Source organism: Penaeus vannamei, chromosome 2 (genome assembly GCF_042767895.1).
Source record: "Penaeus vannamei isolate JL-2024 chromosome 2, ASM4276789v1, whole genome shotgun sequence".
In the NCBI taxonomy this organism is placed as follows: domain Eukaryota; kingdom Metazoa; phylum Arthropoda; class Malacostraca; order Decapoda; family Penaeidae; genus Penaeus; species Penaeus vannamei.
This window is the reverse complement of record NC_091550.1, coordinates 42,459,192-42,477,989: the sequence shown is the minus strand read 5'-3', so window position 1 is coordinate 42,477,989 and position 18,798 is coordinate 42,459,192. Positions and strand designations below refer to the sequence as shown.

The 18,798-nt window shown below is 40.6% G+C and overlaps 6 protein-coding genes across 6 annotated transcripts; all 6 read right to left on the bottom strand.

Annotated features, from left to right (window-relative positions):
• Positions 1–359: 359 nt before the first annotated feature.
• On the bottom strand, positions 360–1,402 carry LOC113828485 (cuticle protein 7-like). The gene is made up of 2 exons (XM_027381465.2): positions 1,376–1,402; positions 360–1,008 (listed from the first exon to the last, which is right to left on the bottom strand). The coding sequence occupies exons 1-2, from the start codon at positions 1,379–1,381 to the stop codon at positions 634–636; spliced, it is 381 nt and encodes a 126-aa protein (XP_027237266.2). The 5' UTR covers positions 1,382–1,402; the 3' UTR covers positions 360–633.
• A 2,165-nt stretch (positions 1,403–3,567) lies between these two features.
• On the bottom strand, positions 3,568–4,722 carry LOC138863281 (cuticle protein 7-like). The gene is made up of 2 exons (XM_070127469.1): positions 4,696–4,722; positions 3,568–4,332 (listed from the first exon to the last, which is right to left on the bottom strand). The coding sequence occupies exons 1-2, from the start codon at positions 4,699–4,701 to the stop codon at positions 3,958–3,960; spliced, it is 381 nt and encodes a 126-aa protein (XP_069983570.1). The 5' UTR covers positions 4,702–4,722; the 3' UTR covers positions 3,568–3,957.
• A 2,137-nt stretch (positions 4,723–6,859) lies between these two features.
• Positions 6,860–8,034, bottom strand: LOC138863295 (cuticle protein 7-like). Its single transcript, XM_070127483.1, has 2 exons — positions 7,955–8,034; positions 6,860–7,610 (listed from the first exon to the last, which is right to left on the bottom strand). Exons 1-2 carry the CDS (start codon positions 7,958–7,960, stop codon positions 7,236–7,238), a joined length of 381 nt encoding a protein of 126 aa, XP_069983584.1. The 5' UTR covers positions 7,961–8,034; the 3' UTR covers positions 6,860–7,235.
• Positions 8,035–9,712: 1,678 nt separating this feature from the next.
• On the bottom strand, positions 9,713–10,937 carry LOC113828484 (cuticle protein 7-like). The gene is made up of 2 exons (XM_070127462.1): positions 10,848–10,937; positions 9,713–10,498 (listed from the first exon to the last, which is right to left on the bottom strand). Exons 1-2 carry the CDS (start codon positions 10,851–10,853, stop codon positions 10,124–10,126), a joined length of 381 nt encoding a protein of 126 aa, XP_069983563.1. The 5' UTR covers positions 10,854–10,937; the 3' UTR covers positions 9,713–10,123.
• Positions 10,938–12,867: 1,930 nt separating this feature from the next.
• Positions 12,868–14,106, bottom strand: LOC138863267 (cuticle protein 7-like). Its single transcript, XM_070127453.1, has 2 exons — positions 13,983–14,106; positions 12,868–13,637 (listed from the first exon to the last, which is right to left on the bottom strand). The coding sequence occupies exons 1-2, from the start codon at positions 14,085–14,087 to the stop codon at positions 13,263–13,265; spliced, it is 480 nt and encodes a 159-aa protein (XP_069983554.1). The 5' UTR covers positions 14,088–14,106; the 3' UTR covers positions 12,868–13,262.
• A 1,895-nt stretch (positions 14,107–16,001) lies between these two features.
• LOC113828481 (cuticle protein 7) lies at positions 16,002–17,558 on the bottom strand. The gene is made up of 2 exons (XM_027381463.2): positions 17,499–17,558; positions 16,002–16,768 (listed from the first exon to the last, which is right to left on the bottom strand). Exons 1-2 carry the CDS (start codon positions 17,508–17,510, stop codon positions 16,397–16,399), a joined length of 384 nt encoding a protein of 127 aa, XP_027237264.2. The 5' UTR covers positions 17,511–17,558; the 3' UTR covers positions 16,002–16,396.
• Positions 17,559–18,798: the final 1,240 nt, after the last annotated feature.

Here is an 18,798-nt window from a genome sequence, read left to right as displayed (position 1 = left end):
ATTTTTGGATGTGATATATACTATTCTGAATGAACCTGACAAGTAAAGATAGATGCAGAGATACAAGTAGTACTATTGCAGCGATAAGCGTGTCAGAAAAAAAAATACTGAATATGAAAAAGGAGATAATATTTCAGATCTTCGCAGCGGAGGATCAAGGGAAACATTACTAAAAAACTATTGACTGTATTGAGCATTGGAAAAGTTTCCTTTACAAAGATATACTGCTTCATGGAAGTAACAAACTGGTAGAGATTAAGAAAAGGAGGAAGAAATGGAGAAATAGAAAGAGGGAGACAGAGTGTATGAGAGAGAAACATACAGGTGAATTCAGCACTGGTCAAAATTATAAATCAAGGTTTTCGTAAATCTGCCTTTATTTACAAGAATAACTTAACATAACTAAAGTGCCAAATGACATCCGTCCGTCAGCACTTTACATATGGCAATAGTTACAGAGTGAATGTATTACAAACGTAACAACAAGGAAGTTTATGGATGAGTAGAGGTCATGGAGTTATGATGAACTTGCGAAAAAATCAAGCAAGAAAATACAAAGTTGGGTTTTGACTTTGGGATTTTTCAGTTTCATGCTTTGGGCTTTACCGATGACCTTGCGTTAGTGTGGTGCGTTTAGGCGTAGGTGGGTGGGGGTGGGGGAGCTGGGTAGGATGGAGCGGGTTGGTAAGGGGCGGGGGCGGGGTACGAGGCCTCTCCCTCGTAGATGACGTTGGCGACGTAGCCGTTGTCGTGATCGGCGGTGAATTCGACGATCTCGGTTCGGCCGTCGGGAAGAGCCACGCTGTAGGATCCGGAGGTGACGTGACCGTCGCTGGTCTCCTGGTGGGCGTAGTTGTTGCCTGAGTAGTCGTCGTTGACGGCGTAGGCGAACTCGAAGGGCATTCCTGGCTGCTTGTAGGTCGGGGGAGGAGCGCCGTAGACGGGAGGAGAGTCGGGACGGGGGGCGGCGGAGGCCAGAGCCGCGAGGGCGCCCACCAGGACGATCAGCTGCGGGAGACAGGCTCATGAAAGACACAGGAATGGGTGTGGACGAGGGGAATCGGTGAGGGAACTGAGTCATTCTGACTTGAATCGTTCTCACAGCCTCACAAGGGAAATTGGTAAGGCAAGAAATGACAAGATTTGCAACAGGTTGTTGTAGATTGGCATCTAACAATTCCCCCAGCAAGAAAATGCAACAGTACAAAAAAAAAAAAAAAAAAAAAAAGAGAGAGAGAGAGAGAGAGAGAGAGAATAGACTGTTTACTACATCATACTCTATAAACCTCACAGACAAGTCATATTGCAGAATGAAAATGTATCCAAAGAGTATATCAACTGCAATAATACAAAAGACTAGACAAGAGCCACTCACTCTCATGTTGATGTTAGTTGCGTTGGAGCTAAGAAAGCTGTGTTGCTCGGCTGAAGGAGGAGACCCTTTATATACTCGCCGCCATGGTGGAAGTCGTGACGTCATTATTATGATTGATGGTTTTAGCGGCAAGAAATAGATTTCTAATGTAAATGAGACTTGTTTTTGCGTCATATGGTTGTAGTGCGATCACCCACATCACTAAAAACAATACTGTAGGTGATAATGATTCTGTATCGGTATATTAGTGATGAATTTTGTAAACGATGTGGAATGCAAGCATGGCAGTGAAGGCAGGCATACATAAGTGTAATATTGATAATTCTCATTCAGTCAATACGGATGCAATTTGATGATGCTGATAGTGATGATCATGCTTGATAGTCGTTTTAGTGTGGATTACGATAATGATAATGATAGAGATAATGCTAAAAATGACGATTAAGATAGTGATAATGATATGATTATAAAAGTACAACAATAATAATAGTAATGATAGTAATAATAATTAGATAAAAGAGCCATGTTAATAACGATAATATCAGTGATGATAAAGTTAATGACGATAATGATAATAACGGTAATGATATGAATAACAATATTACTACTACAACTACGAATACCATTTCCACGTCAAGCTAAACACGAAGCCGCTCATTCACGGGTCGAAACGAGTTTCGGTGTTTTGAACTTTGGGTTCATGACTGGCTTCGGTTCGGCGAGGGAAGCTATTTCGATGTTTATTGTCTAGTCTTCTTTATTATTATCATTCGGTGGCCCTGGCCAATATATAATCTCCAAGGCCCCGTTGAGTGGCTGTCGTCTTTTCAGATTCGGTTATATCCAGTTATGAATAGTGTAATGGTGTCAGGAGCTTTAGGACAAGAAGAAAAAAAAAAAAAAAATATGGAAAGATTCCAATTTATTGATATGTGAGAAATGATTACATGTAAGTACTGTCTGTGTTAAAATTCAGTTTAATTCGACATCATAATTTCCATATTGGTCCATGGGCCCCTAGAAAACACCCCGAGGGCCCCTGGGAGCCATGGATCCCAGGTTGGGAAACCCTACAATACATGTTCTTTATTTCTCTTATAAAGATATAACAAACATCTTTCTCTGAAAGCTGTCTTGTTTTATACTAATATGATTGATTACCTGTAACAAGCTATTTCGAAGCAGTACATGCATCGCACCTGCCAGTACTAATTGCTTTCGCCTCTATCGAAATGGTTGGTCTATAATGCTTCGAATGCTCTCTCGGGCATTGGTAGCATGGAGAAAAATCACACCGATGGCATGCAACGTGGCATTTCTGATGAATGAGTAGATGGAGACTGAAAATGATATTCTACATAGTCCAGTTAGAAAATGTATCTTTTCCTCCTCCATTACTGGCTACTGGAAAACGAACTTCTATTACTTTTATCCATCTGTCATTATTTATCCACTCATCACTATCTATAATTTACCATTTTTATTTCTAATTCATAAAAATAACTACGCTCGACGCAATTCCGAAATCAACTCCTGAACACCCGTCGCCTGAGCTCTCGTTCCGTTTCGTCGATCGTCACACATCGTCCAGAACGGAAAATATTCTTCACCGCAAAGCCTCTGAAATTCACTAACGCACTCCAGTAAAAAAAAAAAAAAAAAAAAAAAAAGAAGAAGAAAAAAAAAGAAAAAAAAAAAAAATGGTGACAAATAACAAAGTCTACAAGAAGGGTTCCCAGCCACGGGGTTCCTTCTTGGGGGCCATGGACCAATATGAAAATTTTGAGGTCGAATTAAGCTGAATTTTATCTCTATGCAGTACCTGCATATAGCATATCAATGACTTAGAATCTTTCCATAAAGCGTTCTTGTCTTATAGCTACTGATACAATTATACTATTATAACTAGTAATAACTGAATCTGGAAAGACGACAGACACTGAATGGGGCCAAGGATATTATATAATGGGCAGGGGACAGAACGAAAAAGGGGGAACCACTTATATATTGCGTCAAGTGTCATCTCGGGATTTTCTGCTCAGAATGAACATGTTTGGAAAGAATTAAGAAAGGACAGAGAGAAAGACAGAGACACTGTTAGATTCAGTACATGGTAAAACATACTCAGTAAGTATCTCTGTTCAACAAATTTCGGATCCAGACTTTAAGGTAAATTTTGATTTGAAAAGATAATTGTGGTATACATGCTTTTATTTACAAGAATATTTTATCACAACTAAAGTGCCAATTGACAGTCGTCTATGAGCACTTTGAATATGGCAAGAGTTGAAAATATCTCGAAGGAATATATTAAAAAGTCTTGTAAACCATAACAGCAAGAATGTGGAAGGATGGAGAGGGACGTCGTGGAAAGCAAGCAGGGACTGGGCCGGACGGGACGAGTGCTTGCAGGAGTGAAGCGGGGAGTCAGAGAGCTTCATGAGTCGCTGGTGGATGGCACTTGGTGAGGTTGGGACCGGGAGGGAAGACGCAGTAGGGTTCGTGAGTTGATTTGGGTATGAATCTGCAGGTCGATGATTGAGTTGTTCCGCCCAGGTTCTGCTTGCGTTTAGGTGGTGCGTTTAGGCGTAGGTGGGTGGGGGTGGGGGAGCTGGGTATGATGGAGCGGGTTGGTAGGGGGCGGGGGCGGGGTACGAGGCCTCTCCCTCGTAGATGACGTTGGCGACGTAGCCGTTGTCATGATCGGCGGTGAATTCGACGATCTCGGTTCGGCCGTCGGGAAGAGCCACGCTGTAGGATCCGGAGGTGACTTTGCCGTCGCTGGTCTCCTGGTGGGCGTAGTTGTTGCCTGAGTAGTCGTCGTTGACGGCGTAGGCGAACTCGAAGGGCATTCCTGGCTGCTTGTAGGTCGGGGGAGGAGCGCCGTAGACGGGAGGAGAGTCGGGACGGGGGGCGGCGGAGGCCAGAGCCGCGAGGGCGCCCACCAGGACGATCAGCTGCGGGAGACAGGCTCATGAAAGACACAGGAATGGGTGTGGACGACGGGAATCAGTGAGGGAACCGAGTGATTCTGACTTGTATCGTTCTCACAGTCCCACCAGAGAAATTGGTAAGGAAAGAAATGACAAGATTTGCAACAGGTTATTGTAGATTGGCATCTAACAATTCCCCTAGCAAAAAATGAAACAGTAAAAAAAAAAAAAAAAAGGAAAGAAAGAGAGAGAGAGAGAGAGAGAGAAAATAGAGTTTACTATATCATACTCTATAAACCTCACAGACAAATCATATTGCAAAAAGAAACTGTATCCAAAGAGTATATCAACTGCAATAATTCAAAACACTAGACAAGAGCCACTCACTCTCATGTTGAAGTTAGTTGCGTTGGAGCTAAGAAAGCTGTGATGCTCGGCAGAAGGAGGAGGCCCCTTATATACTCGCCTCCATGGTGGAAGTCGTGACGTCATTATTATGATTGACGGCTACAGTGATGAGAAATAGATTTCTAATGTAAATGAGACTTACTTTTACGAAATATGGTTGTAGTGTAATCACCCTCATCACTAAAAACAATACTGTAGGTGATAATGATTCTGTATAGGTATATTAGTGATGAATTTTTGTAAACGGTGTGGAATGCAAGCATGGCAGTGAAGGCAGGCATACATAAGTGTAATATTGATAGTTCTCATTCAGTCAATACGGATGCAATTTGATGATGTTGATAGTGATGATAATGCTTGATAGTCATTTTAGTGTGGATCAGGATAATGATAATGATAAAGAGAATGGTAAAAATGACAATTAAGATAGTGAAAATAATGATATGATTATAAAAGTACAATAACAATAGTAATGGTAGTAATAATAATTAGATAAAAGAGCCATGATAAAAACGATAATATCAGTGATGATAAAGTTAATGACGATAATGATAATAACGGTAATGATATGAATAACAATATTACTACTACAACTACGAATACCATTTCCACGTCAAGCTAAACACGAAGCCGCTCATTCACGGGTCGAAACGAGTTTCGGTGTTTTGAACTTTGGGTTCCTGACTGGCTTCGGTTCGGCGAGGGAAGCTATTTCGATGTTTATTGTCTAGTCTTCTTTATTATTATCATTCGGTGGCCCTGGCCAATATATAATCTCCAAGGCCCCGTTGAGTGGCTGTCGTCTTTTCAGATTCGGTTATATCCAGTTATGAATAGTGTAATGGTGTCAGGAGCTTTAGGACAACAAAATTTTATGGAAAGATTCCAATTTATTGATATGTGAGAAATGATTACATGTAAGTACTGTCTGTAAGATAAAATTCAGTTTAATTCGACATCATAATTTTCATATTGGTCCATGGGCCCCTAGAAAACACCCCGAGGGCCCCTGGGAGCCATGGATCCCAGGTTGGGAAACCCTACAATACATGTTCTTTATTTCTCTTATAAAGATATAACAAACATCTTTCTCTGAAAGCTGTCTTGTTTTATACTAATATGATTGATTACCTGTAACAAGCTATTTCGAAGCAGTACATGCATCGCACCTGCCAGTACTAATTGCTTTCGCCTCTATCGAAATGGTTGGTCTATAATGCTTCGAATGCTCTCTCGGGCATTGGTAGCATGGAGAAAAATCACACCGATGGCATGCAACGTGGCATTTCTGATGAATGAGTAGATGGAGACTGAAAATGATATTCTACATAGTCCAGTTAGAAAATGTATCTTTTCCTCCTCCATTACTGCCTACTGGAAAACGAACTTCTATTTCTTTCTATTTCTTCTATTTCTTTTATCCATCTGTCATTATTTATCCATTCATCACTATCTATAATTTACCATTAAATCAACTCCTGAACACCCGTCGCCTGAGCCCTCGTTCCGTTTCGTCGATCGCCACACATCGTCCAGAACGGAAAATATTCTTCACCGCAAAGCCTCTGAAATTCACTAACGCACTCCAGTAAAAAAAAAAAAAAAAAAAAAAAAAAAGAAAAAAAAAAATTGGTGACAAATAACAAAGTCTACAAGAAGGGTTCCCAGCCACGGGGTTCCTTCTTGGGGGCCATGGACCAATATGAAAAATTTGAAGTGGAATTAAGCTGAATTTTATCTCTATGCAGTACCTGCATATAGCATATCAATGACTTAGAATCTTTCCATAAAGCGTTCTTGTCTTATAGCTACTGATACAATTATACTATTATAACTAGTAATAACTGAATCTGGAAAGACAACAGACACTGAATGGGGCCCAGGATATTATATAATGGTCAGGGGACAGAACGAAAAAGGGAGAACCACTTATATATTGCGTCGTGTCATCTCGGGATTTTCTGCTCAGAATGAACATGTTTGGAAAGAATTAAGAAAGGACAGAGAGAAAGACAGAGACACACTATTAGATTCAGTACATGATAAAATATACTCAGTAAGTAGCTCTGTTCAACAAATTCCGGATCCAGACTTTAAGGTAAATTTTGATTTGAAAAGATAGTTTTGGTATACATGCTTTTATTTACAAGAATGATTTATCACAACTAAAGTGCCAATTGACAGTCGTCTATGAGCACTTTGAATATGGCAAGAGTTGAAAATATCTCGAAGGTATATATTAAAAAGTCTTGAAAACCATAACAGCAAGAATGTGGAAGGATGGAGAGGGACGTCGTGGAAAGCAAGCAGGGACTGGGTCGGACGGGACGAGTGCTTGCAGGAGTGAAGCGGGGAGTCAGAGAGCTTCATGAGTCGCTGGTGGATGGCACTTGGTGAGCTTGGGACCCGGAGGTTGAGCCAAGACAAAATGGGGTTCGTTTGGGTTGATTTGGGTATGAATCTGCAGGTCGATGATTGAGTTGTCCCGCCCAGGTTCTGCTTGCGTTTAGGTGGCTAGCTTAGGCGTAGGTGGGTGGGGGTGGGGGAGCTGGGTAGGATGGAGCGGGTTGGTAGGGGGCGGGGGCGGGGTACGAGGCCTCTCCCTCGTAGATGACGTTGGCGACATAGCCGTTGTCGTGATCGGCGGTGAATTCGACGATCTCGGTTCGGCCGTCGGGAAGAGCCACGCTGTAGGATCCGGAGGTGACGTGACCGTCGCTGGTCTCCTGGTGGGCGTAGTTGTTGCCTGAGTAGTCGTCGTTGACGGCGTAGGCGAACTCGAAGGGCATTCCTGGCTGCTTGTAGGTCGGGGGAGGAGCGCCGTAGACGGGAGGAGAGTCGGGACGGGGGGCGGCGGAGGCCAGAGCCGCGAGGGCGCCCACCAGGACGATCAGCTGCGGGAGACAGGCTCATGAAAGACACAGGAATGGGTGTGGACGACGGGAATCAGTGAGGGAACTGAGTGATTCTGACTTGTATCGTTCTCACAGCCTCACCAGGGAAATTGGTAAGGCAAGAAACTTAAGAAGTTACGTGATAATAAATTAAAAGAAAAAAAAATCGTGAGAATTCTCCTTGCACGAAAATGCCAAAAATTGAGACAAAATTAATAAAGTTCTAGACAGTTTACTATATCAGTCACTATAAACCCATATAAAGTAATGGTCAAAGTACAATAAATGCATCCAAAGACTATATCCATTGCATTAATTTGAAAGACTAGACAAGAGCCACTCACTCTCATGTTGATGTTGGTTGCGTTGGAGCTAAGAAAGCTGTGATGCTCGGCAGAAGGAGGAGGCCCTTTATATACTCGCCGCCATGGTGGAAGTCGTGACGTCATTATTATGATTGATGGTTTTAGCGGCAAGAAATAGATTTCTAATGTAAATGAGACTTGTTTTTGCGTCATATGGTTGTAGTGCAATCATCCACATCACTAAAAACAATACTGTAGGTGATATTTATAATCATGATATTAGTAATTACTGTAGTGATAACACTTATAACTAATAATTAGCATGGTGATGATACCGAAATAATGACAATGACGGTAATGACAATAATAACAAAAGCAATGATGACAACAGTAATAGTAATGATAATGATAAGAAATAAAGTTACATAATGGTAGTAATTATTATACTAATGGTAATGATAATAACCAGACTGATCATAATCATAGTGATAACAATATCAATAATGATAATAACAAGAATGAGAATAACAGGAATTATGGAAATGATAATAATGATCGTGCTGAAAATGACAACAAGTTCAACAAATACAATAATAATAATAGAAATAATAATAATAAAAAACAAAACAAAAAAATAATGGTAACAGTAAACAATAATAACAATGGTAGTAATAACAATATGATAATAACAATAATAATTATAATAGTAATGATAAGGATGATAACGAAATGATAATAACAACAATAATAGTAATGATAATAATGATGATAGTAATGATAATTGGTGATAATGACAATAATGATAATAATAATAGATAAATAATGATAATAACCATGGCAACGGTAGAGAATTTAAAAAATATATATGATTTTAATAATCTTAATTATATATATGAAGATAATAATGATGATAAAAATACAACAATAACAAAAGTAATAGTAATAATAATAATTATTAGATATAATAGCCATGATAATATGGCCCCGAGCACTGTCTCCATGGCCCCGTTCAGTGACTGTCGTCTTTTCAGATTGTTACTTCTACTTATGAATAGTGTAACTGTGTCAGTAGCTATAAGATAAGAACACTTTATGAAAAGATTCCAATTCATTGATATGTGAGAAATGATTATACGTAAGGACTGTATGTGAGATAAAATTCAGTTTAATTCGACGTCATAATTTTCATACTGGTCCATGGGCCTCCAGAAAGTACCCTGTGGCCCCCTGGGAGCAATGGCCCCCAGGTTGGGAAACCCTATAATACATATTCTCTATTTCTCTTATAAAGATATAACAAACATCTTTCTCGCCTGAAAACTGACTTGTTTTATAATGATATGATTGATTCCCAGCCACGGGGTACCTTCTTGGGGGCCATGGACTAATATGGAAATTATGAGGTCGAATTAAGCTGAATTTTATCTCACCTGCAGTACCTGCATATAGCATATCAATGACTTAGAATCTTTCCATAAAGCGTTCTTGTCTTATAGCTACTGATACAATTACACTGTTCATAACTAGTAATAACTGAATCTGGAAAGACGACAGACACTGAATGGGGCCAAGGATATTATATAATGGTCAGGGGACAGAACGAAAAAGGGGGAACCACTTATATATTGCGTCAAGTATCATCTCGGGATTTTCTGCTCAGAATGAATATGTTTGGAAAGAATTAAGAAAGGACAGAGAGAAAGACAGAGACACACTGTTAGATTCAGTTCATGGTAAAACATACTCAGTAAGTATCTCTGTTCAACAAATTTCGGATCCAGACTTTAAGGTAAATTTTGATTTGAAAAGATAGTTTTGGTATACATGCTTTTATTTACAAGAATAATTTATCACAACTAAAGTGCCAATTGACAGTCGTCTATGAGCACTTTGAATATGGCAAGAGTTAAAAATATCTCGAAGGAATATATCAAAAAGTCTTGTAAACCATAACAGCAAGAATGTTGAAGGATGGAGAGGGACGTCGTGGAAAGCAAGCAGGGACTGGGCCGGACGGGACGAGTGCTTGCAGGAGTGAAGCGGGGAGTCAGAGAGCTTCATGAGTCGCTGGTGGATGGCACTTGGTGAGGTTGGGTCCGGGAGGTTGAGGCAAGACGCAGTGGGGTTCGTGAGTTGATTTGGGAATGAATCTGCAGGTCGATGGTTGAGTTGTCCCGCCCAGGTTCTGCTTGCGTTTAGGTGGTGCGTTTAGGCGTAGGTGGGTGGGGGTGGGGGAGCTGGGTAGGATGGAGCGGGGTGGTAGGGGGCGGGGGCGGGGTACGAGGCCTCACCCTCGTAGATGACGTTGGCGACGTAGCCGTTGTCGTGATCGGCGGTGAATTCGACGATCTCGGTTCGGCCGTCGGGAAGAGCCACGCTGTAGGATCCGGAGGTGACTTTGCCGTCGCTGGTCTCCTGGTGGGCGTAGTTGTTGCCTGAGTAGTCGTCGTTGACGGCGTAGGCGAACTCGAAGGGCATTCCTGGCTGCTTGTAGGTCGGGGGAGGAGCGCCGTAGACGGGAGGAGAGTCGGGACGGGGGGCGGCGGAGGCCAGAGCCGCGAGGGCGCCCACCAGGACGATCAGCTGCGGGAGACAGGCTCATGAAAGACAGGAATGGGTGTAGACGACGGGAATCAGTGAGGGAACTGAGTGATGCTGACTTGTATCGTTCTCACAGCCTAACAAGGGAAATTGGTAATGCAAGAAAGTTTAGAAGTTACATGAAAATAGATCATGAAAAAAAGAAAAAAAATATCGTGAGAATTCTCCATGCACGAAAATGCCAAAAATTGAGACAAAATGAATAAAGTTCTAGACAGTTTACTTTATCAGTCACTATAAACCCATATAAAGTAACGGTCAAAGTACAATAAATGCATCCAAAGACTATATCCATTGCATTAATTCGAAAGACTAGACAAGAGCCACTCACTCTCATGTTGATGTTGGTTGCGAAGGAGCTGAGAAAGCTGTGATGCTCGGCTGAAGGAGGAGGCCCTTTATATACTCGCCGCCATGGTGGAAGTCGTGACGTCATTGTTATGATTGATGGCTGCAGCGGCGAGAAATAATTTCTAATAATGTAAATGAGATCTGCTTTCGCGAATAGTAAAATTAAGGCGGCAGTGTAAGTGCCAACATCACTAACAACGATAATCTAGGTGATGCTAATTCAATATTTGTGATGTTTTATTTACATATTTGATGCGGACATGGCAATGAAGGTAGGTACACATAGACGCGATAATAATACTGATTTTTTTCAATACGAAAAGATTTTGAGGTTTATCGTAGTTGTGATAGTGATCAATACAAACATTTTTCCATAATTTCTATGATAGTCATTTTAGCGGTAATTATTATAATAATGATAATGACAGAGAAAATAGTGAAAGTGATGGCGATTGTAATTGTAATGATAAAATTATACTTTAAAGGTTATGACAGTAATGATTACCGTCATTATGATGATAACTAGGGTAATAATCAGGATGATAATGATTTCAAAGAAATTAGCAATAATGGTTATTATGACGACGCTGATGATAACCATAATACTAATATTAATTCTAATACTCAGATTATTACCTCTGACAGTGATCTTAATAATGATAACAATGATAACTATCATGCTATCCGTGATAGTAATAAAAAATGTTAATAGTAAAAAAAATATAACAAAAATAATGATAATGATAATGAAGACAATAGAAATCATAATAAAATATAATAGTAATGCTAATAATAATAAAGATATGAATAGTATTAATGATAATAATGATAATAATGATAATAACAATGATAATAATGATAATAACAATGAGAATAATAATGATAATAGCAATGATAATAATAATGATAATAACAATGGTAATGATTATGCTAATAATAATAAAGATAACAATGATATTAACAGTAACACTAACGGTAATAATGATAATGATGATAATAATGATAATGATAATAACAACAACAATGATAATTTTAATAATAATTATAATAATAATTCATATAATGGCAGTGGTAATAATCACAGTGATAGTAATATTATTAATGAAGATAATGATGAAATTGATAATTAATATATTAGTGTGAATAACAATAATAATGAGGATTAAGACTAGAGCGATATTGACAGCGGTTAGAATACAGATACTAAGGATACTACAAACAATAATACTAATACTACGTCAAAGAAAGTCGAGGTCGTTCGTTCACAGGTCGGATTCATCGGTGTTTCGATCTTCGGGTTCTTGACTGGCTTCGATTCGGCGTGGGAGACTACCTATTTCGCTGTTTATCATCTAATGTTATTCATTACTTTACAGATTCTTATTGTATTTTAAAGGGGTGCGTTCATGAAATCCCAGAGGCTTTGCAGTTAAAAATGTATTTAATTTTGGATAGTGTGTGACGGTGTGACGACGGATCGGAACAAAGACCTTAAACGTTGGAGGTTCAGCTGTTAACTCGAAATTGCGTCCGAATTTATTTTGTTATTTCCCTTTTATTAGTGAATTATAAATAAAAAGATTTAAATCGTGGCCACTGATAAATACACAATAAGCAATGATAATTGATCATGAAAAAATATAAGCTCGTATTTTCATGGCTTTGTTGGGAAGGGAGTTGGATCAATTTTCTGATACGGTTTAGACTATTTCCCATCTTCTAAGTCTCCTCACTCATTAATTTAGTTAGAAATAAAGGCCACCGATGCATTTTTCTCCATGTAACACAAAACAACAAGATAAGACGTACAAAGTGATGGAGAGAGAAAGAGAGAGAGAGAGAGAGAGAGAGAGAGAGAGAGAGAGAGAGAGAGAGAGAGAGAGAGAGAGAGAGAGAGAGACGAGGTGAAAAAATCAGAATTTCGTAAACTCTATGAATTTAAGCAGTTTTTATACATTTCATATTTAGTCATTACGAAAAAATGCATTGAAAAGATCAAGTTTTCGTAAATATGCCTTTATTTACAAGAATAATTTAACACGACTAAAGTGCCAATTGACAGTCGTCTATGAGCACTTTGAATATGACAAGAGTTAAAAATATCTATAAGGAATATATTAAAAAGTTTTGTAAACCATAACAGCAAGAATGTGGAAGGATGGAGAGGGACGTCGTGGAAAGCAAGCAGGGACTGGGCCGGACGGGACGAGTGCTTGCAGGAGTGAAGCGGGGAGTCAGGGAGCTTCATGAGTCGCTGGTGGATGGCACTTGGTGAGGTTGGGTCCAGGAGGTTGAGGCAAGACGCAGTAGGGTTCGTGAGTTGCTTTGGGTATGAATCTGCAGGTCGATGATTGAGTTGTCCCGCCCAGGTTCTGCTTGCGTTTAGGTGGTGCGTTTAGGCGTAGGTGGGTGGGGGTGGGGGAGCTGGGTAGGATGGAGCGGGGTGGTAGGGGGCGGGGGCGGGGTATGAGGCCTCACCCTCGTAGATGACGTTGGCGACGTAGCCGTTGTCGTGATCGGCGGTGAATTCGACGATCTCGGTTCGGCCGTCGGGAAGAGCCACGCTGTAGGATCCGGAGGTGACTTTGCCGTCGCTGGTCTCCTGGTGGGCGTAGTTGTTGCCTGAGTAGTCGTCGTTGACGGCGTAGGCGAACTCGAAGGGCATTCCTGGCTGCTTGTAGGTCGGGGGAGGAGCGCCGTAGACGGGAGGAGAGTCGGGACGGGGGGCGGCGGAGGCCAGAGCCGCGAGGGCGCCCACCAGGACGATCAGCTGCGGGAGACAGGCTCATGAAAGACACAGGAATGGGTGTGGACGACGGGAATCAGTGAGGGAACTGAGTGATGCTGACTTGTATCGTTCTCACAGCCTCAACAGGGAAACTGGTAAGGCAAGAAACTTAAGAAGTTACGTGAAAATAAATTATGAAAGGAGAGAGAAAAAATGAGAATTCTTGCACGAAAATGCCAAAAACTGAAACAAAATGAATAAAGTTCTGGACAGTTTACTTTATCAGTCACTATAAACCCAAATAAAGTAACGGTCAAAAGAACAAAAAATGCATCCAAAGAGTATATCCATTGCATTAATTCGAAAGACTAGACAAGAGCCACTCACTCTCATGTTGATGTTGGTTGCGAAGGAGCTGAGAGAGCTGTGTTGCTCGGCTGAAGGAGGAGGCCCTTTATATACTCGCCGCCATGGTGGAAGTCGTGACGTCATTGTTATGATTGATGGCTGCAGCGGCGAGAAATAATTTCTAATAATGTAAATGAGATCTGCTTTCGCGAATAGTAAAATTAAGGCGGCAGTGTAAGTGCCAACATCACTAACAACGATAATCTAGGTGATGCTAATTCAATATTTGTGATGTTTTATTTACATATTTGATGCGGACATGGCAATGAAGGTAGGTACACATAGACGCGATAATAATACTGATTTTTTTCAATACGAAAAGATTTTGAGGTTTATCGTAGTTGTGATAGTGATCAATACAAACATTTTTCCATAATTTCTATGATAGTCATTTTAGCGGTAATTATTATAATAATGATAATGACAGAGAAAATAGTGAAAGTGATGGCGATTGTAATTGTAATGATAAGATTATACTTTAAAGGTTATGACAGTAATGATTATTGTCATTATGATAATAACTAGGGTAATGATCAGGATGATAATGATTTCAAAGAAATTAGCAATAATGGTTATTATGACGCCGCTGATGATAACCATAGTACTAATATTAATTCTAATACTCAGATTATTACCTCTGACAGTGATCTTAATAATGATAACAATGATAACTATCATGCTATCCGTGATAGTAATAAAAAATATTAATAGTAAAAAAAATATAACAAAAATAATGATAATGAAGACAATAGTAATCATAATAAAATATAATAGTAATGCTAATAATGACAAAGATATGAATAGTATTATTGATAATAATGATAATAATGATAATAACAATGATAATAATGATAATAACAATGATAATAATAATGATAATAACAATGACGATAATAATGATGATAACAGTGGTAATGATTATGCTAATAATAATAAAGATAACAATGATATTATCAGTAACAATAACGGTAATAATGATAATGATGATAATCATGATAATGATAATAACAACAACAATGATAATTTTAATAATAATAATAATGATAATAATAATAATTTTGATAATGGCAGTGGTAATAATCACAGTGATAGTAATATTAGTAATGAAGATAATAATGATGAAATTGATAATCAATATATTAGTGTGAATAACAATAATAATGAGGATTAAGACTAGAGCGATATTGACAGCGGTTAGAATACTGATACAAAGGATACTACAAACAATAATACTAATACTACGTCAAAAAAAGTCGAGGTCGTTCGTTCACAGGTCGGCTTCATCGGTGTTTCGATCTTCGGGTTCTTGACTGGCTTCGGTTCAGCGTGGGAGACTATCTATTTCGCTGTTTATCATCTAGTTTTATTTATTAGTTTACAGATTCTTATTCTATTTTAAAGGTGTGCGTTCATGAAATCCCAGAGGCTTTGCAGTTAAAAATGTATTTAATTTTGGATAGTGTGTGACGGTGTGACGACGGATCGGAACAAAGACCTCAGACGTTGGAGGTTCAGCTGTTAACTCGAAATTGCGTCCGAATTTATTTTGTTACTTCCCTTTTATTAGTGAATTATAAATAAAAAGATTTAAATCGTGGCCACTTATAAATACAAAATAAGCAATGATAATTGATTATGAAAAAATATAAGCTCTTATTTTCATGGTTTTGTTGGGAAGGGAGTTGGATCAATTTTCTGATACGGTTTGAACTATTTCCCATCTTCTGTCTCCTCACTCATTAATCTTATTAGAAATGTAGGCCACCGATGCATTTTTCTCCATTTAACACATAAAAGCAACAAGATAAGACGTACAAAGTGATGGAGAGAGAAAGAGAGAGAGAGAGAGAGAGAGAGAGAGAGAGAGAGAGAGAGAGAGAGAGAGAGAGAGAGAGAGACGAGGTGAAAAAATCAGAATTTCGTAAACTCTATGAATTTAAGCAGTTTTTATACATTTCATATTTAGTCATTACGAAAAAATGCATTGAAAAGATCAAGTTTTCGTAAATATGCCTTTATTTACAAGAATAATTTAACACGACTAAAGTGCCAATTGACAGTCGTCTATGAGCACTTTGAATATGACAAGAGTTAAAAATATCTATAAGGAATATATTAAAAAGTTTTGTAAACCATAACAGCAAGAATGTGGAAGGATGGAGAGGGACGTCGTGGAAAGCAAGCAGGGACTGGGCCGGACGGGACGAGTGCTTGCAGGAGTGAAGCGGGGAGTCAGAGAGCTTCATGAGTCGCTGGTGGATGGCACTTGGTGAGGTTGGGTCCGGGAGGTTAAGGCAAGACGCAGTGGGGTTCGTGAGTTGATTTGGGTATGAATCTGCAGGTCGATGATTGAGTTGTCCCGCCCAGGTTCTGCTTGCGTTTAGGTGTTGCGTTTAGGCGTAGGTGGGTGGGGGTGGGGGAGCTGGGTAGGATGGAGCGGGTTGGTAGGGGGCGGGGGCGGGGTACGAGGCCTCTCCCTCGTAGATGACGTTGGCGACGTAGCCGTTGTCGTGATCGGCGGTGAATTCGACGATCTCGGTTCGGCCGTCGGGAAGAGCCACGCTGTAGGATCCGGAGGTGACTTTGCCGTCGCTGGTCTCCTGGTGGGCGTAGTTGTTGCCTGAGTAGTCGTCGTTGACGGCGTAGGCGAACTCGAAGGGCATTCCTGGCTGCTTGTAGGTCGGGGGAGGAGCGCCGTAGACGGGAGGAGAGTCGGGACGGGGGGCGGCGGAGGCCAGAGCCGCGAGGGCGACCAGGAGGACGAGCTGCAAGAAACAAACACATTCTTTTAGACTTGTGAATAAGAGGCACGATCATTGCCTCAGACCAACGTGACCAGCATTCGGACGTAAAGGAGAATAAAGGAAACTGCCTTCCTCGGATAGTAAGAACGAAAAGAAGAAAAGAAAGAGAGGAAAATCAGAAAATATCTTTTTGGATGTGTGTGTGTATGTGTAATGTCTTTCGACTGAATAACATCCTGACGATACTATATTAATACACTGAAACAATAGATCATATGAAAACGAATCTCTAAACCAAGACTATTCCATAGTTATCTGATGAGGTCTCGCTCTAAATCGAAGAGCGATGGTTTACAAATTGTTCTTTATTATTGTGGCTGCGTTTCACTGTCCTCACGGTACTGCCTCTGCCTAATAGAACATATACTAAACCAAACGACTATCATCCAAGAATATGACAGAATTATTCAGAACTGATCATGATTACACATAAAGGATTGCACCTGAAGAGGATTACACCCCCATATATATATGATAAATTCTATAGTTTATGCGGATCATCAACTATTATCTCTCCTATTAAGAAAAAAATTACATTATCCTCCCTAAAATTAAATGATAGTAGGTATGCAATGAACAGAAAAAAGACAAAAATTTCTATAAACAGATATAAAAGTAAACAAACAAACAAACAAGGCAACCCCACCCTCCCGACAAAAGACAAAACAAATAAACAAAGTCATCCACCAACCTTAGCAGACATGGCAGCGGTCGGGTGTTGTTTGCAAAGGAGCCGAAGAAGCTATGATGCTCAGAGGAGGGTCGCCCGCCTTATATATACCGGAGGCGCCGTGGCCCACCGCAGGGATTTCGCCACCCGTGCAAGGAGAAAAGTCCCCCCTCCCCCCCTCCTCCCCCACCCCTAGGTAATTAGTGGGGGGGTTTTGGTTGGGAAGGGGGGGGTAGGTGGGTAGTCCCACTCCCCCTCCCCCTCCTCCACCCCTAGGTAATTAGTGGGGGGGGGGGTTTGGTTGGGGAGGGGGGGAGCAGGTGGGTAGTCCCCCTCCCCCTCCCCCTCCTCTACCCCTAGGTAATTAGTGGGGGGGTTTTGGTTGGAGGGGGGGGGTAGGTGGGTAGTCCCCCTCCCCCTCCCCCCACCCCTCCTCCACCCCTAGGTAATTAGTGGGGAGGATTTGGTTGGAAGGAGGGATAGGTGGGTAGGTGTAGGGGTGGGGTGGGGTGGGAGGGTTAAGGGGATTCTATCTCTTTCTCGGGGTTTGTTTGGTGGGGGTTTCTCTTGTAGGTTGGGTGTCTGGTTCGCGTTCTCTGCCTCTCTCTGTGTTTCTGTCTGTCTGTCTTTCTGTCTGGCATCCTGTGCCTGGCTTTCTATGTACTTGTGTCTGTCATTTCATTTATATGTATGCGCGCACACACACACACACTCACACACACACACATATATGTGATTCTCTGCCTATTCGAATCAATCAATCATTGTCTTTCAATTTCCTGTCCTCTCTTTCTACTTTCCTATCTCCCTTTCTCCCTTTCCTCCCTCCCTCTCTCTTCTTCCTCTTTCCCTGCCTCCTCTCCCTTCCCCCTCCCTCCCTCCCTCTTTCCTTCTCTCCCTTCCTCTCTCCGTCCATTCCTGTCTCCTTTCCTCTTTACCTCTCCCCTCTCTCTCTTTCTCTCTCCCTCTATTGTCTTCTCCACTACCTCTCTTCCTTTCTCTCTCTCTCTCTCTCTCTGTCTGTCTGTCTCTTTCTCTCTTCTCTTCTTTCTCATTCTCTCTCTGCATCCTTTCTATTCTTCTGACTCTTCCTTCATTTGTTTCATTTCTTCCTCCTTAATATTTTCTTCTCCCATTTTCGTGTCTTCTTCTTAACCCCCTCTTCCCTTCTTCTCTTTATTTCATATCTTCTTTCGAATCTTCCTTTTCATTTATTGTTATTATCTATGTGTTTATTCATCGTAATAATTCTTATTACTATTATTACATTTTCTCTCTGCTTCTACCTCCCTTTCTCCAGCTCTTGCTTCTTCTTTTCATT